This window comes from Ammospiza caudacuta, chromosome 1 (genome assembly GCF_027887145.1).
Source record: "Ammospiza caudacuta isolate bAmmCau1 chromosome 1, bAmmCau1.pri, whole genome shotgun sequence".
In the NCBI taxonomy this organism is placed as follows: domain Eukaryota; kingdom Metazoa; phylum Chordata; class Aves; order Passeriformes; family Passerellidae; genus Ammospiza; species Ammospiza caudacuta.
The window spans coordinates 66192791-66215106 of record NC_080593.1 but is presented as its reverse complement, the minus strand read 5'-3'; the positions used below and the strand labels follow the sequence as shown (position 1 = coordinate 66215106).

Below are 22316 nucleotides of genomic sequence, written 5' to 3'. Positions count from 1 at the left end.
GAGTTCTGTCTCAGTTCTAAATTTTTAGTTAGTGATTAAACTGCAGATGAATTACAGAGTATATGGCATATGGGTATAGAAAGGCTCATTAATTCTGGCAGTAATCAGTCTTGTTTGGCTTTACAATGCAGAAACAGTTGTGCTGAGGGTTCTAGAAGAATAATCTCTTTATTGCAATGCATATTAAAACAGCTGACTTAATAAAATTAATGTCTATATTGTATCTCTAAGAAAAGGGAATTCCAGGAGATGAATGAGAACTGTTGGAAAAATCTTCAGCATGCCTTTGGCATGTGTAGATAAAATTTCTTGTCATTTAAGACCCAGCACAGTTGTTTGACAGAAATTTAAGAGTCTCTTTATAAACACCATTCCTATTATAATATCAGTTTTGCTGAAATGCTTAAAAATGCAACATGGGCACAACTGACAAATATCAGAAGTAATTCCCAGTATCCTTTTTTTCCTTTTTAAATAATGATTAAAACCAGATTGTCACTTTAAACACAAATAACTTGACAACCAGCCAGCTTATATTTTATAATTCTTATTAGAAAATCAAGACAATTTGGCTAATTGCCACAATTAGCCAAAACACTGCAAAAAAGTTCCAGCATGCCAAAGAACTGCCTTAGGCTTTGGCTGCAGAGACTTAAGAGTCTCAGCCCAGTCTCATAAAATGGCCTGGAATACCAGTACTCCAACAGATCACGCTACACAGACTTTCTTCTCCTTCGTATAATTGTGAAGGAGAAAATACCCACACAAGAAATTCCCCAGGTGACAGGCTTATAGGACTGGTGGACAGGGACACTCAGTTCAAGAGAAAGGCCAAAGTTTTGGATTTTGTGATGTTTGAAATCTGCCTGTAAAGTCACATTAAACTGAATGGCTTGCCTAAATTTTGGCTGGTTGAACCAGTGATTACTTGAAAATCTCAGCTTTAATTTGGGAAAATGGGTATTTTCTCAGGACAATGTTGTGCAGAAACCTGCCAGCATGAATCACAAAGGCACAAAACACAGAAGGTAAATAAAAACTATGGTTTTAAAGATCTTATATATTTTTAAGCTAATCTTACATGGTTTTGAGGGGTGAGATTGTTTAGTGAAGAATTTTTATGTTGATGAGTGGCAATACAATTCAGACTCACTATCATGGTGTTCAAATCAACCTGACCTATTATGAAAAAAACATGTCAGGAGAACAAATACCCTTTTAAGTTATGCAAAATGAGGGCATGGCAACCTCTGGCATAGGAGCAGCAAAAGAAAACTCAGAGAATTCGGAATCAACAGCCTCTTCCTTTTACTCAGCTGCAACCCGAACAGCGTGAGTACAACCTTTATTCCATGGTGCACAGTTCTGTTAGTTTCTCCTTCATACTTACATAAAATCTCCATCATACTTGCTTTGTGTTTTTAAGGAGCAAGTTTGAAACATGGAGTTGATCTGAATCAGGTGTCTTTGTATGTGTTGGCAAGCAGTGCAGCCTAACAGGAATGACTCTGCAGAGCAAAACAGTTGGTGCTGAGGCTCCAACATTCACAGTATGCATGTAAGGGAGGTGCTGTTTGGGACTAGCTGTAAATTGTGGTTTAGATGCTGCCTGGGAGTGGATCTTCCACTTAACCTCAGAATGACACCCACTTTGTACACCTTAGGCTGCTCTATAATGTAAACCATGACATAGTAAACAGGGCTGATGTGAAGGAGAAATACAGTCCCACAGTGAGCTAAAAGACTAACAAAGACACAGCCATTATCTCTGCAAACTGCCTAGTACAGTCCCATCCCACACCTCATCCTTTCAAGGGATGAAAGATGTCATGGATAGCAACACCACACTCAGCTCTAACAATTTAACAGACCAGCATCTGCTCTCAGCTGAGACTTGATTCCTTCTACTGTAAATGAGGAAAGAAATATCCCTGAGGAATTATTTGCACACATTAATAGATACTAGATGACTATATGTTAGAAGATATTAATAGATGTGAAGAAATGGACTCTAGAGGTGCTGGCCATTACTGTTAAGAGAGCCTAGAAAAATACCTTACACAACATTCCTACCTTGACAGTTTAAAGATGATGAGCAGAAGCCCATCCTGTGTCTACAGGAGTAAGATCACCAGTGAGATGCATTTCTGCTATGAGTGGCTGTGATTCTAGAACTGAAATAGTTTTTGATTAACTGTAATTTCCCCTTTCTTTTATATTTTCAAAATACGTAAAGACTTTAACTTCATACTTTTTTTGGTAGGTATGCAGTTTAAGAAAGGTTTGTGTTTTTCTTTAAGCCTTTTTACATAGGCTGGATGGAATCAGTGTTCAGATTAGGTTGAGAAATAACCTATTGATTTAAATTTATATAAAATAATTTTTTTTACCCTACTCCACCTAAATCCAATGTTTTCTCTGTGACTATTTTCTGATTGGCTGTAGAGACCATAAGTGAGATTTTTCTCTGAGATCACTACATTAATACTCTAGTATTCTGATATTTTCAGGGTTCAAACCTCTCCTCCTACCTAACTACATTAATTTATTATGGCCTAGTTTTTTTAGACTGTAAATTTTCAACACAGTGGTGTAACAAGTATTTGATGTGTTGATCAACAGTACAGGTTCTGCCACTTCAACTCACTGCTGTGCAGCAGCAGGACTATGACACAGAGAGACAAATCTGCCTAACTGTCTGGTCAGCTTCATCAGCACAGAAGCTTAGGCACATTTGTGTGCTTCCAAAGTGACTTAATTGGTATTTGGCTTTTATTCCTCTTAGATAGCACAAAAATTCTCAATCTAACAGCCAATATCAGCTGTGGCAGTTTTGTCCTTTGTGGGAAAAAAAACAGGGAATACCAAACCACAACCCACATGACAAATTACTACTTTAGTCATTTGTGGGTTTATTTTTAAATATAAACTCTGAGGCAGGGCAAATGGAGAGGAATGTGAAAGACAAATCACTTCTAACCAGTGATGAAATCCAGGGCCTGATACAACCTGCATACATCAGTTTACAGCAGTGCAGAATCACACCCACTGCCTTTGGCTGGGATTGGTTGGTTTTAAATTGACTTGAATGTTCTGTGTGTTTTCTTGTCCACTGCAGCTTTCTGTGGGCAGTATTTTCAACAAGAAAGGCTCCTCCTGCTTTAGGCACACAGGCAACACCCCACAATTAATCAACAAGAACAATGACAACTAATAAACTGCTTTCAACTTTTTGATTTACTACTACTCAATCCTGCTGCTGTGATTATAGTCCATGTCAGTGGGGTCCAGGGCATTCCAGGTAGCAAGGAGACTCTGTTAAGCCACAGTTGCTTTGTTCACAACATCTGAGATCCTATGAATCTTTGCTAAGAGCAATCACCTTTCATGGGGCATGTCCCAGGAAAGAGATGTTAGATATTACAGGTTTCCATCTTTGGCCAAACTATAAGACTGTCCAGTTCATTGAGCAGTCCTGGAACTGACATAACTTTTGGAATTCACAAATGTGGTCTGATTTAGACCAAAATAAAATTTGAAAAAAAGAAAATAATGAACTAACTTGTGAATCAAAAAGCCCTGCTTTTCAGTTATCTGTACACCCTGTGCTTTCCTTTTTAGAAGGTTATATGCATAAATCCCAGGAAAGAATTGTGTAACACAGAGGAAGGAGAGTACTAGTTGGGATTTGTGTTTAGCAGAAATAAAGAATATGGTACTCAATGGGAGAGGAAGTGTCCTATCAGCTTAGCTCAGTAGGGTCTCACATGGCACAATTTGAATATGAACATTGCTAGAGGGACTGAAAACTACCCTGGTGATTTTTGGACATTATGTTACAAACAGCAGAAATCCAATAAAGGCTTGCAGATCCCTAGGATTGCTTAGCACGTCAAATGAGGATCCAGAGTACACAGGTACACTGGAGGTCACAAGTGCAAGGAGCCTTTGGTTACTGGAGCCTGATTCTTGCACAGAATGGGAATTGCTGGCAAGTCTGTGCCTGGGGATGTTGGTGTGAGCCAGTCCAGAGCTGCCACTGATGTGAATCTCTGCCTCTATTCTGTGCAAGCTGGGTGATGCTGCACTGATCATGGCCCTTCTGCATTCCCACGATCCCTGAGTGCCTCTGGGCCTTCTTACTGCTGAGTGCACTGCCCCTGGGGCACAAGTGAATCTCAAATGCTTCCACCTTTTATTGAGCTGGGGGTTTTGGCAAACACAAGCGAAGAAAGTGAAATGGGACGAGGATTCCTAGAGAAGTTAATTAAAAGAGAGACATTGAGGGGCTGGAGTGTGTCCAGAGAAGGGCAATGAAGCTGGTCAAGGATCTAGAGAGTAAATCCTATGAGGGGTCAGTTAGGGACTTGGGAGTGTTTAGCCTGGAGAAAAAGAGGCTCAGACAGACCTTATTGCTCTCTACACTACCTGAAAGGGAGTTGCAGTGAGGTGGAGATCAGTTTCTACATCCACGTAACAAGTGACAGGACAAAAGAAAATGGCCTCAAGATGCAACAGGGGAGGTTCAGATTCGAGTTTAGGAAAAATTTCTTCACCAAAAAGGTTGTCAAGTACTGGAATAACCTTCCCAGGAAAGAGGTTGAGCCACTATCCTTGAAAGTATTTAAAAGATGTGCAAATGTGGTGCTTAGAGACACGGTTTAGTGGTGGACTTGGCAGTGCTGGGTTTATGACTGATGACTTCAAAGTTCTTTTCCAACCTAAACGATTCTATGAACTGAAAATACAATGAGTTTGAGGCTGATAAAATGCAGATGAGTGATTTTGAGACAGAATTATGAGGTAACAGGTGTCAGGGGCTATCTGGACGTGAAATAGAGTAAGAGCTTGCAACAGTACCCAAAAATGAGCCTGTGAACTGTGCACTGCAGTGGGTTAGAGACTGGAAACTGTTGGTCCGTCCCTGCGGCTGTGACCACGCGTCACATGCAGTTGGAGGCTTGCAGATAACAGAAGTATGCCAACAGTTTGGCAACATTTCAGAGAACAGGACCGGGGGAAGGGGTTCCCTTTCGAGCTCAGGACTCTCAGGCCCCTGTCCATGTCACTCTTGGCACCTTCTCTGAGTTTGAGGCCTGAGGGCCTTAAAAGGCTTGAACTAAATTCTCCCTTAAGCTATTTCTAGACACAGAGGAGCAGGTTAGCAGCAGTGAACTCTCAGCAGCTGAGAGAATGGCATCGAAACTCAGCCCAAACTCTTTTGCATAAGAATGTGCTAAATTAACAAGGTGAGAAGTATCCTACTGTTTGTATTTTTGGAAAACAGTAAGGGTGATCCCAGTAAGCATGAGGAAAAGTAGGGGGAAATGGAATGACATAAGCAAGTCAAGATAATTAGAAAACAAATCCTGCTAGAATGCAGAATAATAAGTCCCAGGAGTCTTGTTATTGAAGTACTTTAAAATAGAGAAGAAAATGAGCAATCCCACACTGACAGAGAGTAGGGAACTGTGACTCTTCATCTTTTGATTTCTACATAAAAATCCTGAGAATGAGTTCTTTAGTCAAAGATTTTGCCACAACTATTCTAACCCTACAATAGATTTTTTCCTTTTTGCTTGGCTATAAAAATAAAAACAGAAGGACTTTTTCTCATGCTTCTAAGTCTGAATTCAAATACAATTTCTTGGGTTTCTGTGAGGTGTGGTGAGGTCTCCCTTTTCTAGGAAAAAAAGGGAAAGCTCTCCTTTACCTCTCACTTTTTTCCACCCCTCTCCTCCCACCTGCGTGCAGGATCTGGATATTTAAGCTAGGTATTTAATTGGAATGTTTGTCTGCACAATGTTAGGAATAAATCCATGAGCTTTGGCAGTCATATGAACTCAGCATTCTTCTCTAATGAGAAATTACGTAATCATTTATAGTCTGAACTGCATCTGTCATTTAAATCTGTTTGAAGTACTTCTCACCACGAACATGCTCATCCTGCATATGCTTATATTGATTCACAAAAATAATAATCTCATTAATTTGTTCTCAGCATAGGAACAATGGATTCCTCAAGCCCTCAAAACAACTCTTACAACTGTTTGAATGTTTAAAGTGAAATATAACAACTCATAAAGAGAAGGCAGTATATGAGTCACCATTCACAAAGAATTTAATGCAGTGACTTTGAGCAGTGATCAGCATTCATGACTGCAAATTAAAGAAAGTTGTTAAACAGATAAATTTTGCCAGGAACACTAATAACTTTTACAATTATTATGCAATGAAATAAAAAACACATTTCAGTCAGAATTGCATTTGGCTTAGACTGTGGGAAATAGAAAATCAGATCCAAACTGTTTTAGAATGTTTTGTGAAGGTTTATGCTAAAACCTGTCTTCTGAATAGCCCAAGCAACATGCAAACACATGGTCTGAAAATATCTTTTTAAACAACTTCTCACAGATTACAGCAATATTCTAATTTATTTTCCCATCTTCTTTGCACTCTTTTATAAACTCATCTATTATCTTATTCTATTTATAGTAGTAAACAATTTATAACAGACATTTTTTTGTTTTAATGTTTGAAGTTTTGTATCAGATAATAATTTCTGGTAAGTAGATGGACTGAAAAATCCCATCTTGCTGAATGAGCCTGTATCTAGCAGCCATTAGCTGGGACATACACAAATAGGAATATCAACTGGTGGTTGTGTCATGTGATCTCCTCCACTGCACACACAAATATAGAACATGACCATAAAAAGTAACAGAACATGCTCTCTGCAAAGTAATTTATTGCAGTTGATGCTAGATTGGTATGCCAGCTGGAATTACCTTCCTGGCTGCTACTACTTTCACATATACAGATAATAAAGGCTGTGCACTGCAACAGATTCCAAATGAAAAAAAAGCATTATTAACAAGAAGCAAAACTCCACAAAAGTAACTTTTAGCAATCTTGACTGTTTGAAAATGTGTGCTAGTGACTCAGAGCATGAATTAAAGAGTGAAATGAATTCTGTAACTTCACAATTTCCATAGAGAGAAAAAAATACCACTTTTTGATGATACATGTTTCTCTCTTTGCTGAGCACAAAAATATCCAAGGATTATTATAGATATAGGAGCTTTCTTTTTGTTTGAAATCCTTATTCATTAGTTTGTAAGCTGCAGGAGCTGAGCTAATTTATTTTTCCAGCACATTTTCCCCTCCCTCTTTTTTTTTTTAAAGGCACCATGTATGACATCCCAACCTGACAGGAACTCAGTAAATCCCCTCAGTCTCCACACCGCTGTCTCTGAATGTCTACAAAGCTCCTATGCCATAATTGCAACTCGCTGGCTCATTCACAGCTTTACATTATAAAGCAAACAGTCTAGACAGCTGAATGACAGAATTACTCTCTTTTCTCTTGCATTTATAGATATGCTGTCATCTTCATTTGCTTTTCTCTACTCTGTGCATTCTGATACACTAATGATCAGCTTTCCTGTTTGGATTCCACACTGACTCCATGGCTCTAAGCTATAAATACAACCAGAGCCGAGATGACATCACAGCAGTAAGGCCCCAGGGGAGCAGGATGCCTATTTCTTTCCTTCTCCTGGGTTAGCTGGTGATTACCAGCTTTTTCAAAATGCTTGACCAATGTGACTTTATAATAGAAAGTTTTTTCCTCATTGTGATGGAGATATAAAAAACCTAATGCCTGGAACCATCACTCTCTGCAGTGGGAAAAAAATTCTCAGTTTGCACAGAACAGGCAGCCTTCAATTACTTTCACATCTGTCCATAGTATAATTGAGTGTATCTGTGCAAAAAAAAAAAAGCAAAAAGAGAAAAAGAATGGACAACAGTGTGTGTTTTGATGTCTATAAAAATGTGTAGCTAACAGTCTTTAAAAAAGTAAGTAACTGGACTGGGTTTGCTCTCACTGATAAAAAGAAAACGTAGTCTGTAATATTCCTGGTATTTTAACTTTGGAATGATGTGTACACACATATCATGTGGCACGTCCTCTGTGCTAAAGGACAGTTAAATGATAAAAGTGTACTTTCTTGCCTTCAACAAGATGCAGAAATCTATGCAAGCCTGATAATGTACAACTAAGACATATGGATGGCCAGCTCTGGTGATGTTTTTAATAAGATTTTAATTATTAATTGCTTTTCTTAATGCTTCTGTAACCATCATCCTAGATTGCTAGAGAATCTCTTTTTACCTCTACTCTTTCATTCTTGTTTGTTTTTAGCACTGTTTTGTTGACATTAAAAAAAATTTTCTAAACTTTACAGTTGAAAAATCTCAAACTTGACCTCTGACATGAGGTCAGAAAGTTGTAAGGGTAGGAGTAGGCAGAAGCCATGGCCATTCTCACTGGAAAAGCAGACAGAATCCTACTGATAGCACATCAGCACAGGAGGCCAAAGCAGGACCCACAGCTTATTCTTGTACCAGAGCTGGGACAATCCCAACACTCCAGAATGCTGCATTACATTATGGGCCATCAGAAACTGGTCACTGGGGAATATTTTACCTATGAACATGTAGAATTTTGTGGGCCACTAGGTGCAATTGTATTCACAGCCAATATAAATGACTGCTTGAGGCCTGTACCAATGGGAATTTTGCCTGTTCTGTGTGAGCCATGACCCACTTTTACTCCCTGAGATCAGAGACAGCTGGAAAAATGACTGATCCCTTCTTGCTTGGAACTCTGAAGTCTACCCTTGAATATCTATGGGCTTTTTTTTTCTTTTCCTTAAGCACCCTTGCCATTAAAACATACTGATTAGAAAAACTTCCAATTTGTGTCTCTAAGAACAATAATGACAGCATAACTTCAACAAATTATACCATGTGCAGAGAGTTCTGATTTGCGAAAATGGATTTTAATGTACTTTGGAGCAGGGAACTAGTGGAAAAAGGCAGAACTGAAGGCCATGATGGGACTGTGCAAGGGAAGACAATTCTCTGCATACTCCAAGGAGGAAGGTTCAAGGGTGGTCCCACAGAAGAGCTAACTGATTGCTATTGCCAGGAATGATAAAGTGCTATTGGCCCTAAGCCTTCTAAAAACTACAAATGAGATTCATAACCCCACAGATTCCATGAGCTTTCTAGTGAGGGAAGAATTTAAAGAGTTGCCACTGAAACAAGTATATAAATCAACTTGATAAAAGTTTAGTTTTCATTTTCATGACAAAATGCTTTCCCCTCCTCCCAGAATTGGCCTAACCTGGACCTCAGTTTGAGGAATACTGAGTGTATGGGCTAATACTGGTTTTTCTCTCACTAGCTTATACTCTGACTTCAATGTCTACCATGTAGCATCCCTGGGGGACTGGCAAATAGCCATTTCCAGCTTCCAGAGAAAGCCTGATCCCACTTACAAATGTAAAGTGGACACTCCTTTGCTTTCTTCAATGATCTTATATTCACAGGTTCATCACAGAAAAGGTTCTTAACCCTAGACCACGGCTTTCTGATTATTACAGCACACCATGCTTATGAAAGTGAAAGCAAGCCCTCAAGTGCACTGTATAAATAAAGGAACAAACAAAGCAAATGCAGGATCAATAACATCCGGCAACACAGACTTTTTTATACACTGCCTCTTGAAGCTCCAGGTCACTTTCCTTACCTCTTGAGGCTCTTGACATTGCGATGCTAACAGCAAGAAAGATCTCTGTGCTTGGAAAGCAGCACGTACCATCTCTGCCTGTAACAAAAGGAGGAATATAAATTAAACCTTAGCCTGTAACCTCCAGTGCCTCTTTGTGGCAGCTGAAAGTCAAGTGTGACAGCTCAAATCTTCCTTGCTGCTTTTCATCTAAATCACAGCAAACTGACTGGAAGAAATGTATTAAAGTACTAGCTTAGCTATAATTTTCTTTTTTTTTTACACCTAAGGTTAAATTCCCTACCTTCTTCAGACAGGAAATAAAATTAATTGATAAGCAGTTATAAGCCTTCAGTTATAATTCCTACTTTTAGTCACAGAGGACTTAATTTTATCACTTCAGAGTATGTCTAGGCATTTTAATGGTGATGCTTATACCCAAGTGCATAGCAAGAACTTATTACCACTGGGAACAGCAATCTGCAAGCTTTGTGTTGAACTGCAGCTTAGGCTGTGGTGATGTTCAGGATGAGTTGAGCTTGGCACATTTGCTGACTGAGTATGCTGTAATTCATTCCTTGCCCATGATCTGTGGGCACAACTGATGGCCATGAGAGATGGTGGCTGAAGGTTTTTGGGCACTTGTCCACTCACAGAACTTTAGCATTTGGGTTAGAGCTGCACCTGACAGTATGCTTTTGTGTCACCAGTCTGGCTGGGTGATAAATATCTACACTCATGGCTGTTTACTAATGTTCAAATTTCTGGTCTTTTTCGTTTATTTGAACCCTATACATTTTCTGTACATTCTTATTGATATACACTGATTTGAATGAGTATTCCAGTGTCACCTCTACCTCATCCAGGTGGATGAGTAGTGACTAGGAAAAAGCATTACTGGTATAGAAAAGAATTATTCATAACTAGTATATATTGCTAAATACAAACCAAGCCAAAACAAATGCTCTTAAGTTAACCTAATATGAATAGGTACATTTATAATCACTTTGTGAAAGGGTGGGGAAGTGCATGCCATTTTTCCTTGGGGTTTTTTCAATCTAAAAAGAAAACAAGGTAATTATATATACAGACCCATGTGGATGCAACTTAAAATACATGAAAGTCAGGAAATTTGATGTTGTAGCAAAGTAAAACAGCTAAATTGTGTTTATTCATCTTAAAATGTGATGGCATGAATAAAACAATCTGTTAGGATGAAAGTCACTGCAAGGAAGATGGTAAAAGAGACCCAGCTTGGACAGTATTTGGGGAGAAAGGGATAATATGGTCTGACATGCTGAGATTTGGAAGGGTATAATCATCTCTATAAATAGATAAAGGAATAAATAATAAGGGAAGCCTAAATTTTCCAGAGACATAAATATAATCAATAATAGCAAGGTTTAGATATTCTTAGACATTTCAGATGACTTCTTTTTGGTACAGAAATTCATAAAACAACAAGGTGTGAGTTATTTTAAGATTGGGGGGGGGGTTTGTGTGTGTGAGGAGAACCTTGTAAAACAGCTGAGAAAAACCTGATATTCCTGAGGAGGAAGTGATTATGAATGAATTCAGTGCTGCTTAGATTGCAAGATGGATAAAAATAAATCTGTAACTAAGGCTTAGTATAAGGCAAACTTTTAGAAAATAGAAAAATCAATGAAAGAAGATGATTGGTCTGAGGAACTTAATTACTTCAATGAAGGAAAAGGATGCGTTTACACTAAGAATGGAAATAACCTGTGTGCACTGGGCAGGAGAGAGAAATTGTAGGAAAGGGTTAGTGTCTCTACATGAACAAATAATGAAAGCAATATAATAAGAATAGGTACAAAATCCTCACAGAGTGAGAGGAGGCCTGGATTATCAAGCAGAACTTCTTTTCAAGCACTGTAACACATACAGCAAAGGAGTGATGGATAAAAGCTTTTTTGAACTGTACCTCGCATGGGAAAGTAAAACAAAGATGTGTTTTTTTAGCTAGTGGAACAATAAAGAAACAAAGCAATGAAGTGAAGCCCTGACACTGCTCAGAAGGGCAAGTTTGGTATGTCTACATTATTTTTGATGTATAGATTATCTGCTGCTGAATAACATGCTCTTCCTCAGTTTCAAGGAAGTCAATATCCATAAAGATATTGAAAGGGTAGCTAAGGAGAATGATGGCAAATCAATGGGAATTACATTATTTGAAAAGGAAGTCAAATATCCACAGCTCAGTGACAGAATCATTGGGTCCACATTATCTTTTTTCCAGACTACTGAAGACACTGGCAGATGGAAGCACAAGCAGAAAATATTTTAAATATATATTATTTGGAGCTAGTACTACATGTCAGAAATACACAATAATGGCAAAGATGCCCAAGAAGAGGGAGGGAAGTTAAGTCAAGTGATATCATGACTGTTAGCTTGACTTCAGCACCATGAACATTTAAACCAGATTTGAAACAAATGATTAAAATACATGGAAATGAAAAGCAGGAGAAACTACAATGGGATTACCTATGGTTGAAATCATTACTTTACTTTTTACACAAAGATAATGTGCAAGATCTAGTATTTCTGGGTATCATATAAAATGCTTATTGTGGGTCCTCATGGGAAACGCATACTTTGAGTGGAAATGACACAAATTAGTATTAAAATTTTTCAGTTGGATAAGAATCTTGATAAGCAGAGGCAATAATAAGGTATATTACAGATGGTGTTACTTGAGAGGAGGAAAGTTGCTAGTTGTTCTCCTCAAGGATTAATTTTAGGAGCAATCATATGTTTCTAGTGTCATAAGAACAAGAATTAGGTGTGCACTCATAAAATTCTTGGGCAACCCAAGTTCAGGAGGTTTTAACACAGTCAAGAAGGACTCACTCATCGCTTAAGAAGAATAAGACAATTTTGTTGGTACAGATAATATGAATTGGAAAAAAATTAGCAATCCTCCCTGGTACCTTTTTAAAACAATGCATAGTTCTCAGTGTAAATATGGAACTGATTAAATGGAAATGCTGAAAACTGGGAAATACAAGTATAAATGCCAGGAAGGTGGTTTTGTGAAAAGAACATATGCAGTTCTACAGAGGATATGGCAAAGTATTGTTAGCAGATCTACAGAAGTGTCATTAGAGAGAATCTCCTCTGGAATTATGTGCACAGAATTAACAGTCACCTTGTTAAAAAGAAGATGAGCTTAAATCAGAGTTGATGCTGAAACAAGCTACTTGGATTTTTAAAACAATTACTATCTGTCACACAAAGAAAATGTAAGTTTCACTTATTTTTCTTAGCAAGAAAGTGGCTGAGGAATATGACAATTCTTTCTCATAGACAATGCAACTAGAGAATGAAGAAAATGGTAGTGTCAGCACATAATCACAGGTCTGAAAACTGGGCCATGAGTAAATATGGTCTCAAATTTATAAGATTTCCAACAATGCAAAAAGTTCAGAAGGGATCTTTCCAATTCCTCCAAAGAGGCAGCATTATTTTAAGACAGAGCTTTAAATGCTGATCAAACAGATCATAAACATGAGAAAACAGTCCTTAGATATAGAAAGTTAAGATTGCTTATTGAGTTCTTGAACACATACTGAGCTGTAACATCAATGAGGTTTGAAAAAATGTGTCTGTCTGGCACTTTGTCTGCACTGCATTAAATGCACACTTTTGGGATCCCAGTGATCACTATGGAGGCTGAAGAGGATTTTTTCCTCCACTCTGAGTACAAAGTAACAACTGATTTCTTGTCTCATTGTTCATTTCTTTTTGATCAAGCACTCGAATTTGCTTAGAGCTGGAGACAGACCATTGGATGATACACACTGATGCTCTTAAAAGACTGACATTCCTTGACTATGCCTCACATGTGTGTGAAAACTATTGTTGGATGTGGAACCAGGATTCACTTCTCCTCCAGAACTCTATTATTTCTCCTCTGGTGCAGAGTGTGGCCAAGGCCACTTTCTCAAAATGTCTGGGAACAATCTTTAAGAAATTTTGTGCAATTGAGTGCACACAAGCACAGAAGCCATAGGTAACACTCTTTTGAGTTACTTCAAAAGAATGCTACATTTAAATGGTGGCTTCTTGCATTTTTTTTTATTATTCAAAATTTATTACAAAATGTTTGAAACATTCAGTTGTCAGTAGACTATATATTGATTGCAAGGCTTGGGCTATGTGCCCAAAATTTATCCACTCCCAAAACTTTTAACTGTGTAGGGATCACAGCAGCCAGATCTCCCACTTCTGAATGTACATCTTAATAAAACGATCATGCTAACACAGTATTTGCATTTTACAAGTAGAATTTTATAAGAATTCTGCCACAGTGACTTCTTTCTTTCTGCAACAGCATTAAAAACAGCTTTCAGACTTTTACTGCTTCTGAGCATGCTGTATTTCTTTCCCTGCATTCCCTTCAAAGTAACAGAAGAGTTTCTTCTCATTAGGAATGCATTAGTTCAGTCTATCACCATTCCACTTCTTTCTAGTAGTCTTTCAAATGTGACACTTCACTGCTACCTCTTTGTGCTTAGCAGCCAGGCTGTGTAACTGAGCAGGCAGCGCTACAATTTTGGAGGGAGGTGACTCTTTCATGAGACCTCCCCCCTCAAAACCAGCAAAGACTAATGAGTGAAAACATAACAGAGGGCATCTTTCTCAACAGCTTGTGTGGCTCAGACAAAAGACTGCTACAGAAGAAATCAGCTGAAACTCTTTCAGTTACATTAAATTCTAGTAATGAGGCTTGAATGCCAAAATTAGTATAGGAATCATGATTAAATTTGTCAGAATAGAGTACACCACCAACTTGCACACATCTATCTGCAGACAAAAATGGACATGTTCTGGAGCAACAGAAAATTAACACCTGATAACTTAGGGTAATCCTTTTGGCATTCCTGGGATTACGTACAGACACATCAATCATCAGATTCCTCAGATGAGGTGAATATTTTGAAGGAAGCAAATTCCTCACAGCATTTCCTACTCTGCTTTTAGCAATTTGTTCTAGAGGCTGGAGGAGACAGCTGTGACTTAGGACCTGAACTCCAGGACCATGTGGTGTTCCATGCACCACCCCGATTTCCCCACTGGTAGAGTGTGGAATAATGCATCTTAATCCTTCACCTCAGGTGTGTTTGACAGCCAACTCAGGGGACTGATGTGGCTGGAAGAGCTGAAGTTGGACATGTGTGCCATGACAGCCCAGTTCCATGCTGTGGAAACCTGTGGCTGACCACAGTGAGTGATCTCTCTGTTGCCACTACAGTAACAGCACAGGTCTCTTCTCAGTTAAGCCTGCAGAGGTTAATTTAAGAATCATACGTATTTAGAAATAATCTTTTAAATAGCAACTGGTTTAACCTTCTCTGTCATAACACAATGCCAATCTCTGATATTTGTCAGAAGCCACTGCTTGAAAAATTGCCAGAGGCTGTATGAGAGATGTCTAATGAAGACAACGCTGCTGACCTGTTTGAAGGAGCATGAGTACAAATTCCACTCAAACTTGCACTATTTCAAACTGAGTAGACAGAGATGCACCGGACCTGAAGCTTAAATTTCCAGTTTGTTTTGCTGAGGTTGAGCTCTACAGAGCATATGTAGGTTCATGATCTGCCTTTTTCTCCTTTTAAATGTTCTGTTCAATCTAAGTTGACCTTCACTCTGGTATCCAAGTACCAATAAAGAAATATTATTTATGTGCCAAGCAAGCTACAAGAACAAGCAGGCACATGCACTCTGATCAAGTTACATTTAAATTCACTAGTTGAAAAAACCCCAAAACTAAATAGAAATAAGAGATACAAACATAAGATTTCCTTATGAAATTTTAGTCAAGAAAATTACCCTATTGACCTTATAATATTGAATTTGTCAGATGCTATTGTATTTAATACTGCATTTCCTCAAAATCATAGCATTTAAAAGCACAGTGTAAATATCAGAATCCACTGGATTTCTATTGTTGGAGAATAATAGCTGTGCTAACTTTAACAGAGCTAATTACCAAATCAAAATACAGTTCTAGATAGCAAAGAGGACACAAGGGAAAAATGGGGATTAGTGGTCCTTAGTTCAAAATACAGCTTCTGCAGAAATAATTACGGGTCCTACGTATCTAGCAAATGACACAGTGACTGCCTGTAGTTTTCATTTCTGCAAATGAAAACTACAGATGTAGCTTCTTTGCCCCCAGCCTTTCTCTAAGAGGAGCAGCACTACCAGAGGAAGAGACACCGTTTGTCTTTTCTATTTTGCTTTCAAAAGCCTCTTCAAAGTGAAGTGGTAAAGTGGCTGCTGGCTTGAAGGGAGAGGAAAGAAATGGAAAAAGAATGGAGTTTAAGTTAAGATGGGGCTGCTATAGAAACCACCCAGGCTAGCGAAATAGACAGTATTTATTTTGAACAGCTAATTGGCTGATAGAGATTTTTAAAAACTGGACCAATCCTTAAAGAGTCACAGTTCTACAAACAAAGCACTTTTTACTCTGGAAAACAAAAAGTAAAAAAGAAAAAAACTGTCACCTTTCTCTCACTGGTCCATGCAGAAAACAGGGTTGAAATTCAATTAAAAATCAAAGTCAGTGTGAGATTTGCCATTGGTATTCACAATACCAGACACCACCTGAGATATTTTCTACTTTCAGACAGATACATTGACTACCACCAATTAGCTGTGCCCTGTACTGAGGTTTTCTGGTGTTTTTCAGCCTTTATGGCTATGTCTATATTAGGGAATTTTAGCTGACATTTCTCAGCGGTGCTACTGCCTGTACAGTATCAATCAGTGCTGTCAATTGGGTGCTGGTCTCTTTGGATGTTGATATCTGCCAGTGTATTAAACACTGTGTCATGTAACAATGCACAGTATTACTTGTTTCAGAGTAGCAGCCATATCTCTGTTCATTAATTTTTAGTAACCTTCACTGTGACTTAAACCGCTTTTACTTCTGGTGGAGTTCAAACCATACCATTCCTTAATATCTCTCAGTGCTAATTAATGATGTAAAATGAATAGAATCATTTGGGGTAAATTGCTGCTGTCATTTTATTTCTCCATCTGAAACACGAACTGTACAGATGAATTAGAAAAAAGGGATATTTAAAAACACAACAGTTGTTTTTACATTAATTGCCTTGAGTAAAGAATATAAATGTTCTGCACCACTTGCACCAATAAAGTTTGCCGCAATGTTCCACAATTTCCTCTGAACTCTCTCAGTTTTGAATGACATGCTTTTCTGATTGATTTCAAGGGACTGTTAAGTTTAAAACATAATGAATACTATTGAAATGTCAGCTTTGTTAATTAATTAATTATTAATATTAGTAGCAGAAATAGTCAATTATTTTGTTCATCTGTCACTGCTTAAAATGGATATAAATGTTTTGCTTTAGGGCCATTGCAGCTCTTTATTTTTGCCAAGTGAAGCAATAGGAGATCATATTCTCCAAAAATGTCTCAAATAAACTTCACCACCCATAAGAGAGGAAGAGCAAGGCCAGACCAAAGCTATTGACTAGCTGATGCTCTCCTAAAGCTCAGACTGCTTTTTTCTTCCAGATTCACAAATTCTTCATTAATCTCTTTGACAACGGCCAAAAAGATATGAGTCTCTTGACCTCTGTTCATTTCAACTTTTACACAGAAGTTCCAAGAACAGATGTAACATACTGATAGTCAGGGGTTCCAGAAAATTCAGCACAGAAAACCATTGTCATGTTATTGCAGGGGTTCCATACTGTTGTCTCCTATCACAAAAGTTTCATACCTTCTTGGTGTTTCTCGTGGGCAGCTCCTCAGAGCACTGACTCCTTCTTCTTCACAACAGAGCAAACTGACTCCAGCTCCCCTCCCAACCGGCCATCCCACTCTTTTATAGCACTCTTCTTCCCATGGGTTACAGCTGTGGCCTGGTAAAGTCAGGCCTGTTCCTAATCTTTGATCATTGGCCCAGCTGCAACTCCTTAGGGGTAAGATTACTTTCTACACTATCTTTATTTTCTTATATTCTATCCCCCTACAGAAAAATACTGAGAATTGTGTACAAAAATAAGAAGTCCACTCATTACTCAAGATGTGGTCTATTTACAGACTAAAGTGTTGGTGGTTTTACACCACCTTTCTTTTCTGAGCAGTTTTGAAAATGTTCAAGAATTCAAGTTTGCCATTTCCATCGCAGACTTCTGCCAAGGGCCGAGTCACCTGATGGAGATTTCCTGCCACCTCATTGCACAGCACACAGCCATGGATCCACGTTTAGAGGCCTCCACATCAGTAGAAGCAAAGGGTGCTATTGTCATATTGCAGCACCTGATCTAGATGTAAGCACCTAGTCCCTGGTGTTTCTCTATAGACCAGACTAAGCCACAAAATTGTTTGTCAGCTGTGCAGGATTTGTGCTGTCATTTTCTGCCTCTGTAATATGTCATTAGCAATTACAATAGAAACAAACAACAGATAAAAAGAGCCAAACATTTTAAAAACAAGCATAAAACCACCATATGAACAAATGGCTTCTCTTCGTCACTAAAATATCAGGCCACCATTGTTGGCTGGAGCTTCTAATAACCAAAGACTGTCAATACTGTATTTTATGAGCGTTAGAGTATGAGTAAAAGCAATCAGTGATAAGTGGGATTTGACCTGCCTCCATTTTGTTAAATAACCCAGGACTCCTGAGATGAAAGGCTTTTCCAGGGGGAATACATTTAAGTAAAAATATTACATGAATATTCTTTGTATCACATGTCAAAGATTATGCCATGGCAGAATGTTTTTTCTTTTTTTTGGTAATCTGTATTAGGGAGAGTGGACAGAAAGCACCCCAACCTGCACAGGGAGGAAGTTGGCCACAGTCTTCCTGAGAGGTCTTACAGCTCTTCATCCTGCCTAGTGTACAAAAAAACCAAGCATGTTTCTCTGAGAGTGATGGCAAGGGAAACCAGCTTAGTTCATGATCAGGCTGAAGAACAGGAAGTGGAGTACATTAACGCTTCACAGCTCTTTGAAGCCTCTAGTTTCTCCTGTTACCTGGAGCTACATTATGCATCTCTGAAAAAGTGCATTACTTCTTTAAATAAACAAAAACTGCATACAATGCACTGAAGTAATGAAGTCTAAACTTTGTTATTACCAAGATCAACAGTTTTTAAAATTCAGGTGCCTTTTTTCTTTCCCATGAACATCTGAGCTCAGAGTTCTTTGGAGGACCTGGTTGCTAGCATTGAGGAACTACTTGTGGAAAGACCTCATTTCCCTGAGGAAAAGCAAACCTACATTTCCTCCATGGAGCACATGTTGTAAGCCAGCACATCAGAGAACCACAGAGATCTCGGGGCCTGCAGGTCTCATTGTGATGTGCACAAACACGCTTTTGCTGTGCTGGTTGCAGGCACTCTGGTTATTTCTCTGCTGGGCTGCTTTGTCCCTGAGGCTGCTGCTGAGCGCCCCCACTCTCTATCACCAGCTCTTCTGTCAGAAGCCCTTCTCTGTGAAGGTCCAAATCCATATTAAAGGAATTTCAGAAAAGACTTTAAAATTTCACAGGCCTTAGATGTGTCCCTGATTTAACAAATATAAGTTCTAGGAAGTGCAGATGCTTCTCTCTGTAAATTAAAAAAGTTACGGCACTTCTTGAGGTTTTACTTCAGAAATATTCTTCTAGCAGTTATCACTGAGCACCGTTGTGAAGAACTGATTTCTTGACTTTGTCTGACAAGTTGCCTGATAAAGACTGAAGACCTACTGATTTCTAAGAAATTGTACTACCTTTAGAGAGAAAGCTTGGACAAATAAGTTCTTATATAGAGAAGACTTTTTTGTATGTTCTGCCTCTCATACACTTCAAGACAACTGGTGACATTGCCACCTCACTCTGCAAGTAGTCCCTCTGAGCTCTCTGAAAGCAACTCAAAGGCTGAAAGTGCCAGAACTTGTCTCCTTGTAAATTCACTTCCATTTTCATTGCCTTGAAAGAATCCCAGGCGCCCAAACAAAATTTGCTAACATGGAAGTCAGTTCAAAGCTCAGACATCTATAATAATATTTTAGTATTTCTTCCCACCTGAACCAGATTTTCCTTTTCAGAGGTGCTAAATAACAAAACCCTACATGTACTTGGAGAGGGAGCCTCAGCCTCTCTGAAAGGCAAGGATGTGATTTAAAAGCAGATCTGAACTAAGGTGTTTTTAAAAACAGAACGTGTATTAAAGCAACAAGAAAGAAATCTTTCAGCCTCGAAGTTCTACATAAAGATGCTTGATGAATCTTTTTACTGTGTCTCTGGGATAAAACACATAATTAAGCTTATGAAACTCTACACCAATACTTAAACTGCTTTGCAGTGCAGATTAATTGTGGAAATACATAGTTTCATTTATGGGTGTCAGTAGACTAAAAGAAGTTAGCAGTGACAGTGACATGGTTTAATCTATCCTAATGGACTCTTCAACATTCAGAAATGTGACCATATTGATCAAGCAATTCATACTGGATAAAAAGAGGCAACGCATGTTTGTGGCCACATTATACCCTCATCACTCCTGACAGCACTCCCAGCTTATTTAAAACAACATTCAAAGCCACTGGTTTCCCTTGTGGCTTAATTCTCATTATTCACTGAACTCCTTTTTACTAGAAACTGACTGAAGAGCCAGATTCTGAGCTCATTGTTTGATTTTTTGCTGACGACAATGAACAGCCTTCTCAGTTTCCAAGCCCAGCATTTCTATACACTCAAAACAGTTGCAACCAACTAGCAAAATAAAAGCAGGTCAGGGATGGGGAGGCAGATGAGTGAAAAGAGTGTACACGTGCTCTTCAGAAAAGAATGAGATTGAAAATTAATAAAAGACTTATTCATAGCCTGTAGCAACACATGACATCATTCAAGCATGTGTCCCAAAACAGAAAAAAAAACCAAAACAAAAAAGGGAAAAAAAACCCATTCATGGATGTGTATTTCTCAGACTGAACCAAACAGGTTTGAATTATATTACCACTCCAACTCATAATCTTCACCAGAGATATAAGCACTATGAGCACCAGTAAAAAGAATTTTCATTCGCAAGAGGTTCATGATGATGACAATAGCAAGGAGGCTGCCTTTGTTTTTCTGATGAATCAAGAAAGTGTAACTTGGCAGTGGTTCACCAGAAATTACTGCTGTGAGAACCACACACCTCACAGCAGTTGTGACACTAAGTGCCTGAGATGGCTGTCACCTATATGCTCTCTAGCTCCTGGACTGCTTTGAAACAGAGAGAAAAGTCATTACCAAGGCTTCCTCATGGACCCTGGCTCTGTGCCAACTCCATATATTCTCCCTGAGAAGTTTTCTCCTGACTTTATACCAGCAAGTGTCCTAGGCAATGGCTTTGCAACGGGTTCATGGAGAGACACGCTCACACTGTATTTGTGGCTCTGAGTGTAGGTGATTCACACTCTAAAGCCATCTGTGATTTAGCTCGCTCTTTAGCCATGTAATTTTATCACCTTATGATTTTTGGTTAAGCTGACGCAGTGGTTTTCAACTTGTGGAACTCTTATGCCTCTAGTCTGTACACTGCTTCTCCTGGAAAACCACCAAGAAAAACTGGTTTCTTGCCAGTTGATTCAAATATTTTCTTAAAGGGCTTCAATGAAAAATTGTATAGGGATAGCAAAATTAGCATGAGCTAAAGCATATGATCAGTTCTGACGTTGACTTCAAATGGCCAGAAATGCAATGCATGCCTTGATTAATTGTTCCATTCGTTAAGTAAATTGATTGGTAAAACGTGGACCTTATATCTAGTGTGAACACTGAATATTATTCTGAATTCATCTGGCCATTTAAATAACCTTCATGATCAGACTTTTTTCATAAGAGTGACTTATCTAACATTTTCTTGGGCAAACATGATGGATTTTTCTTTGTTTTCACACTGCATATAAAGTTACCCACTGAAATAATTCTGATATCTTTTTCTAGCATCCTCAGGAGATCAGAAAATCCCATTGTACCGAGTAACCACATACATGTAATATCCTTTTTAGGGGAAAACAGTTTTAGACCTTGGTCAAAAATGGTCTGTAATGGTCCCTGATCAACTGCACTACTTTGAAATCAGTGCTTATGGATTAAATCAGGAACTACTCCACATTCAAAGAACCCCCATGAAAACAGGTTATGAATAACTCTTGACAACCTTGAGTGTTTGTATTTCTGATTTCTTATGTTTCTGACTAAATGCCATATGGAATATTCTCATATATTCCCACCCCTATCCCCCACCAGATTTACAGGTGCATGTTTCTCATGCCAGCAATACACAACTCAAAGCTCAGTACTGGCCATCATGGCATTGATTTTTCAATACTTGTTTGACTTTTATCTCTTCCTTGCCTTTTTAAATCATAAGGAAAACAAGTGGTATTTACTGCAATGTCAGTGTCAAGAAACCAACAGCCTGATCCATTATAATTGTTGGAAAAACACGCACTCTTTCAGGAGGTGGTGTTCTAGACTTGGAATGGACAGGTTCTTCTTGCTCAGGAGCCATCTTTATTCCCAACCAGGTGTCATACAGTCCAACAGGTACAAGCACTGTATGTCTGCACACCACTGCACCTGCCTCAACAAATCCTGCTTGTTTTGAAAGCCAGATTCAATCCCTAGGGCCATATGGGAAGTTGTCCTTTAGAACAGAGCAATCAAAAGTTGTAAAACTTCTAGAAATGTCAG

The 22316-nt window shown here is 38.6% G+C and overlaps 1 protein-coding gene across 2 annotated transcripts in view; it reads right to left on the bottom strand.

The window, feature by feature from the left end:
* CAP2 (cyclase associated actin cytoskeleton regulatory protein 2) overlaps positions 1–22316 on the bottom strand; it is a 68198-nt gene that overhangs the window by 25614 nt on the left and 20268 nt on the right. For both annotated transcript variants that reach the window (XM_058804188.1, XM_058804181.1), the window contains one exon: positions 9599–9676. In XM_058804188.1, the coding sequence (XP_058660171.1) occupies positions 9599–9676 (78 nt within the window). The remainder of the gene's footprint in view (positions 1–9598; positions 9677–22316) is intronic.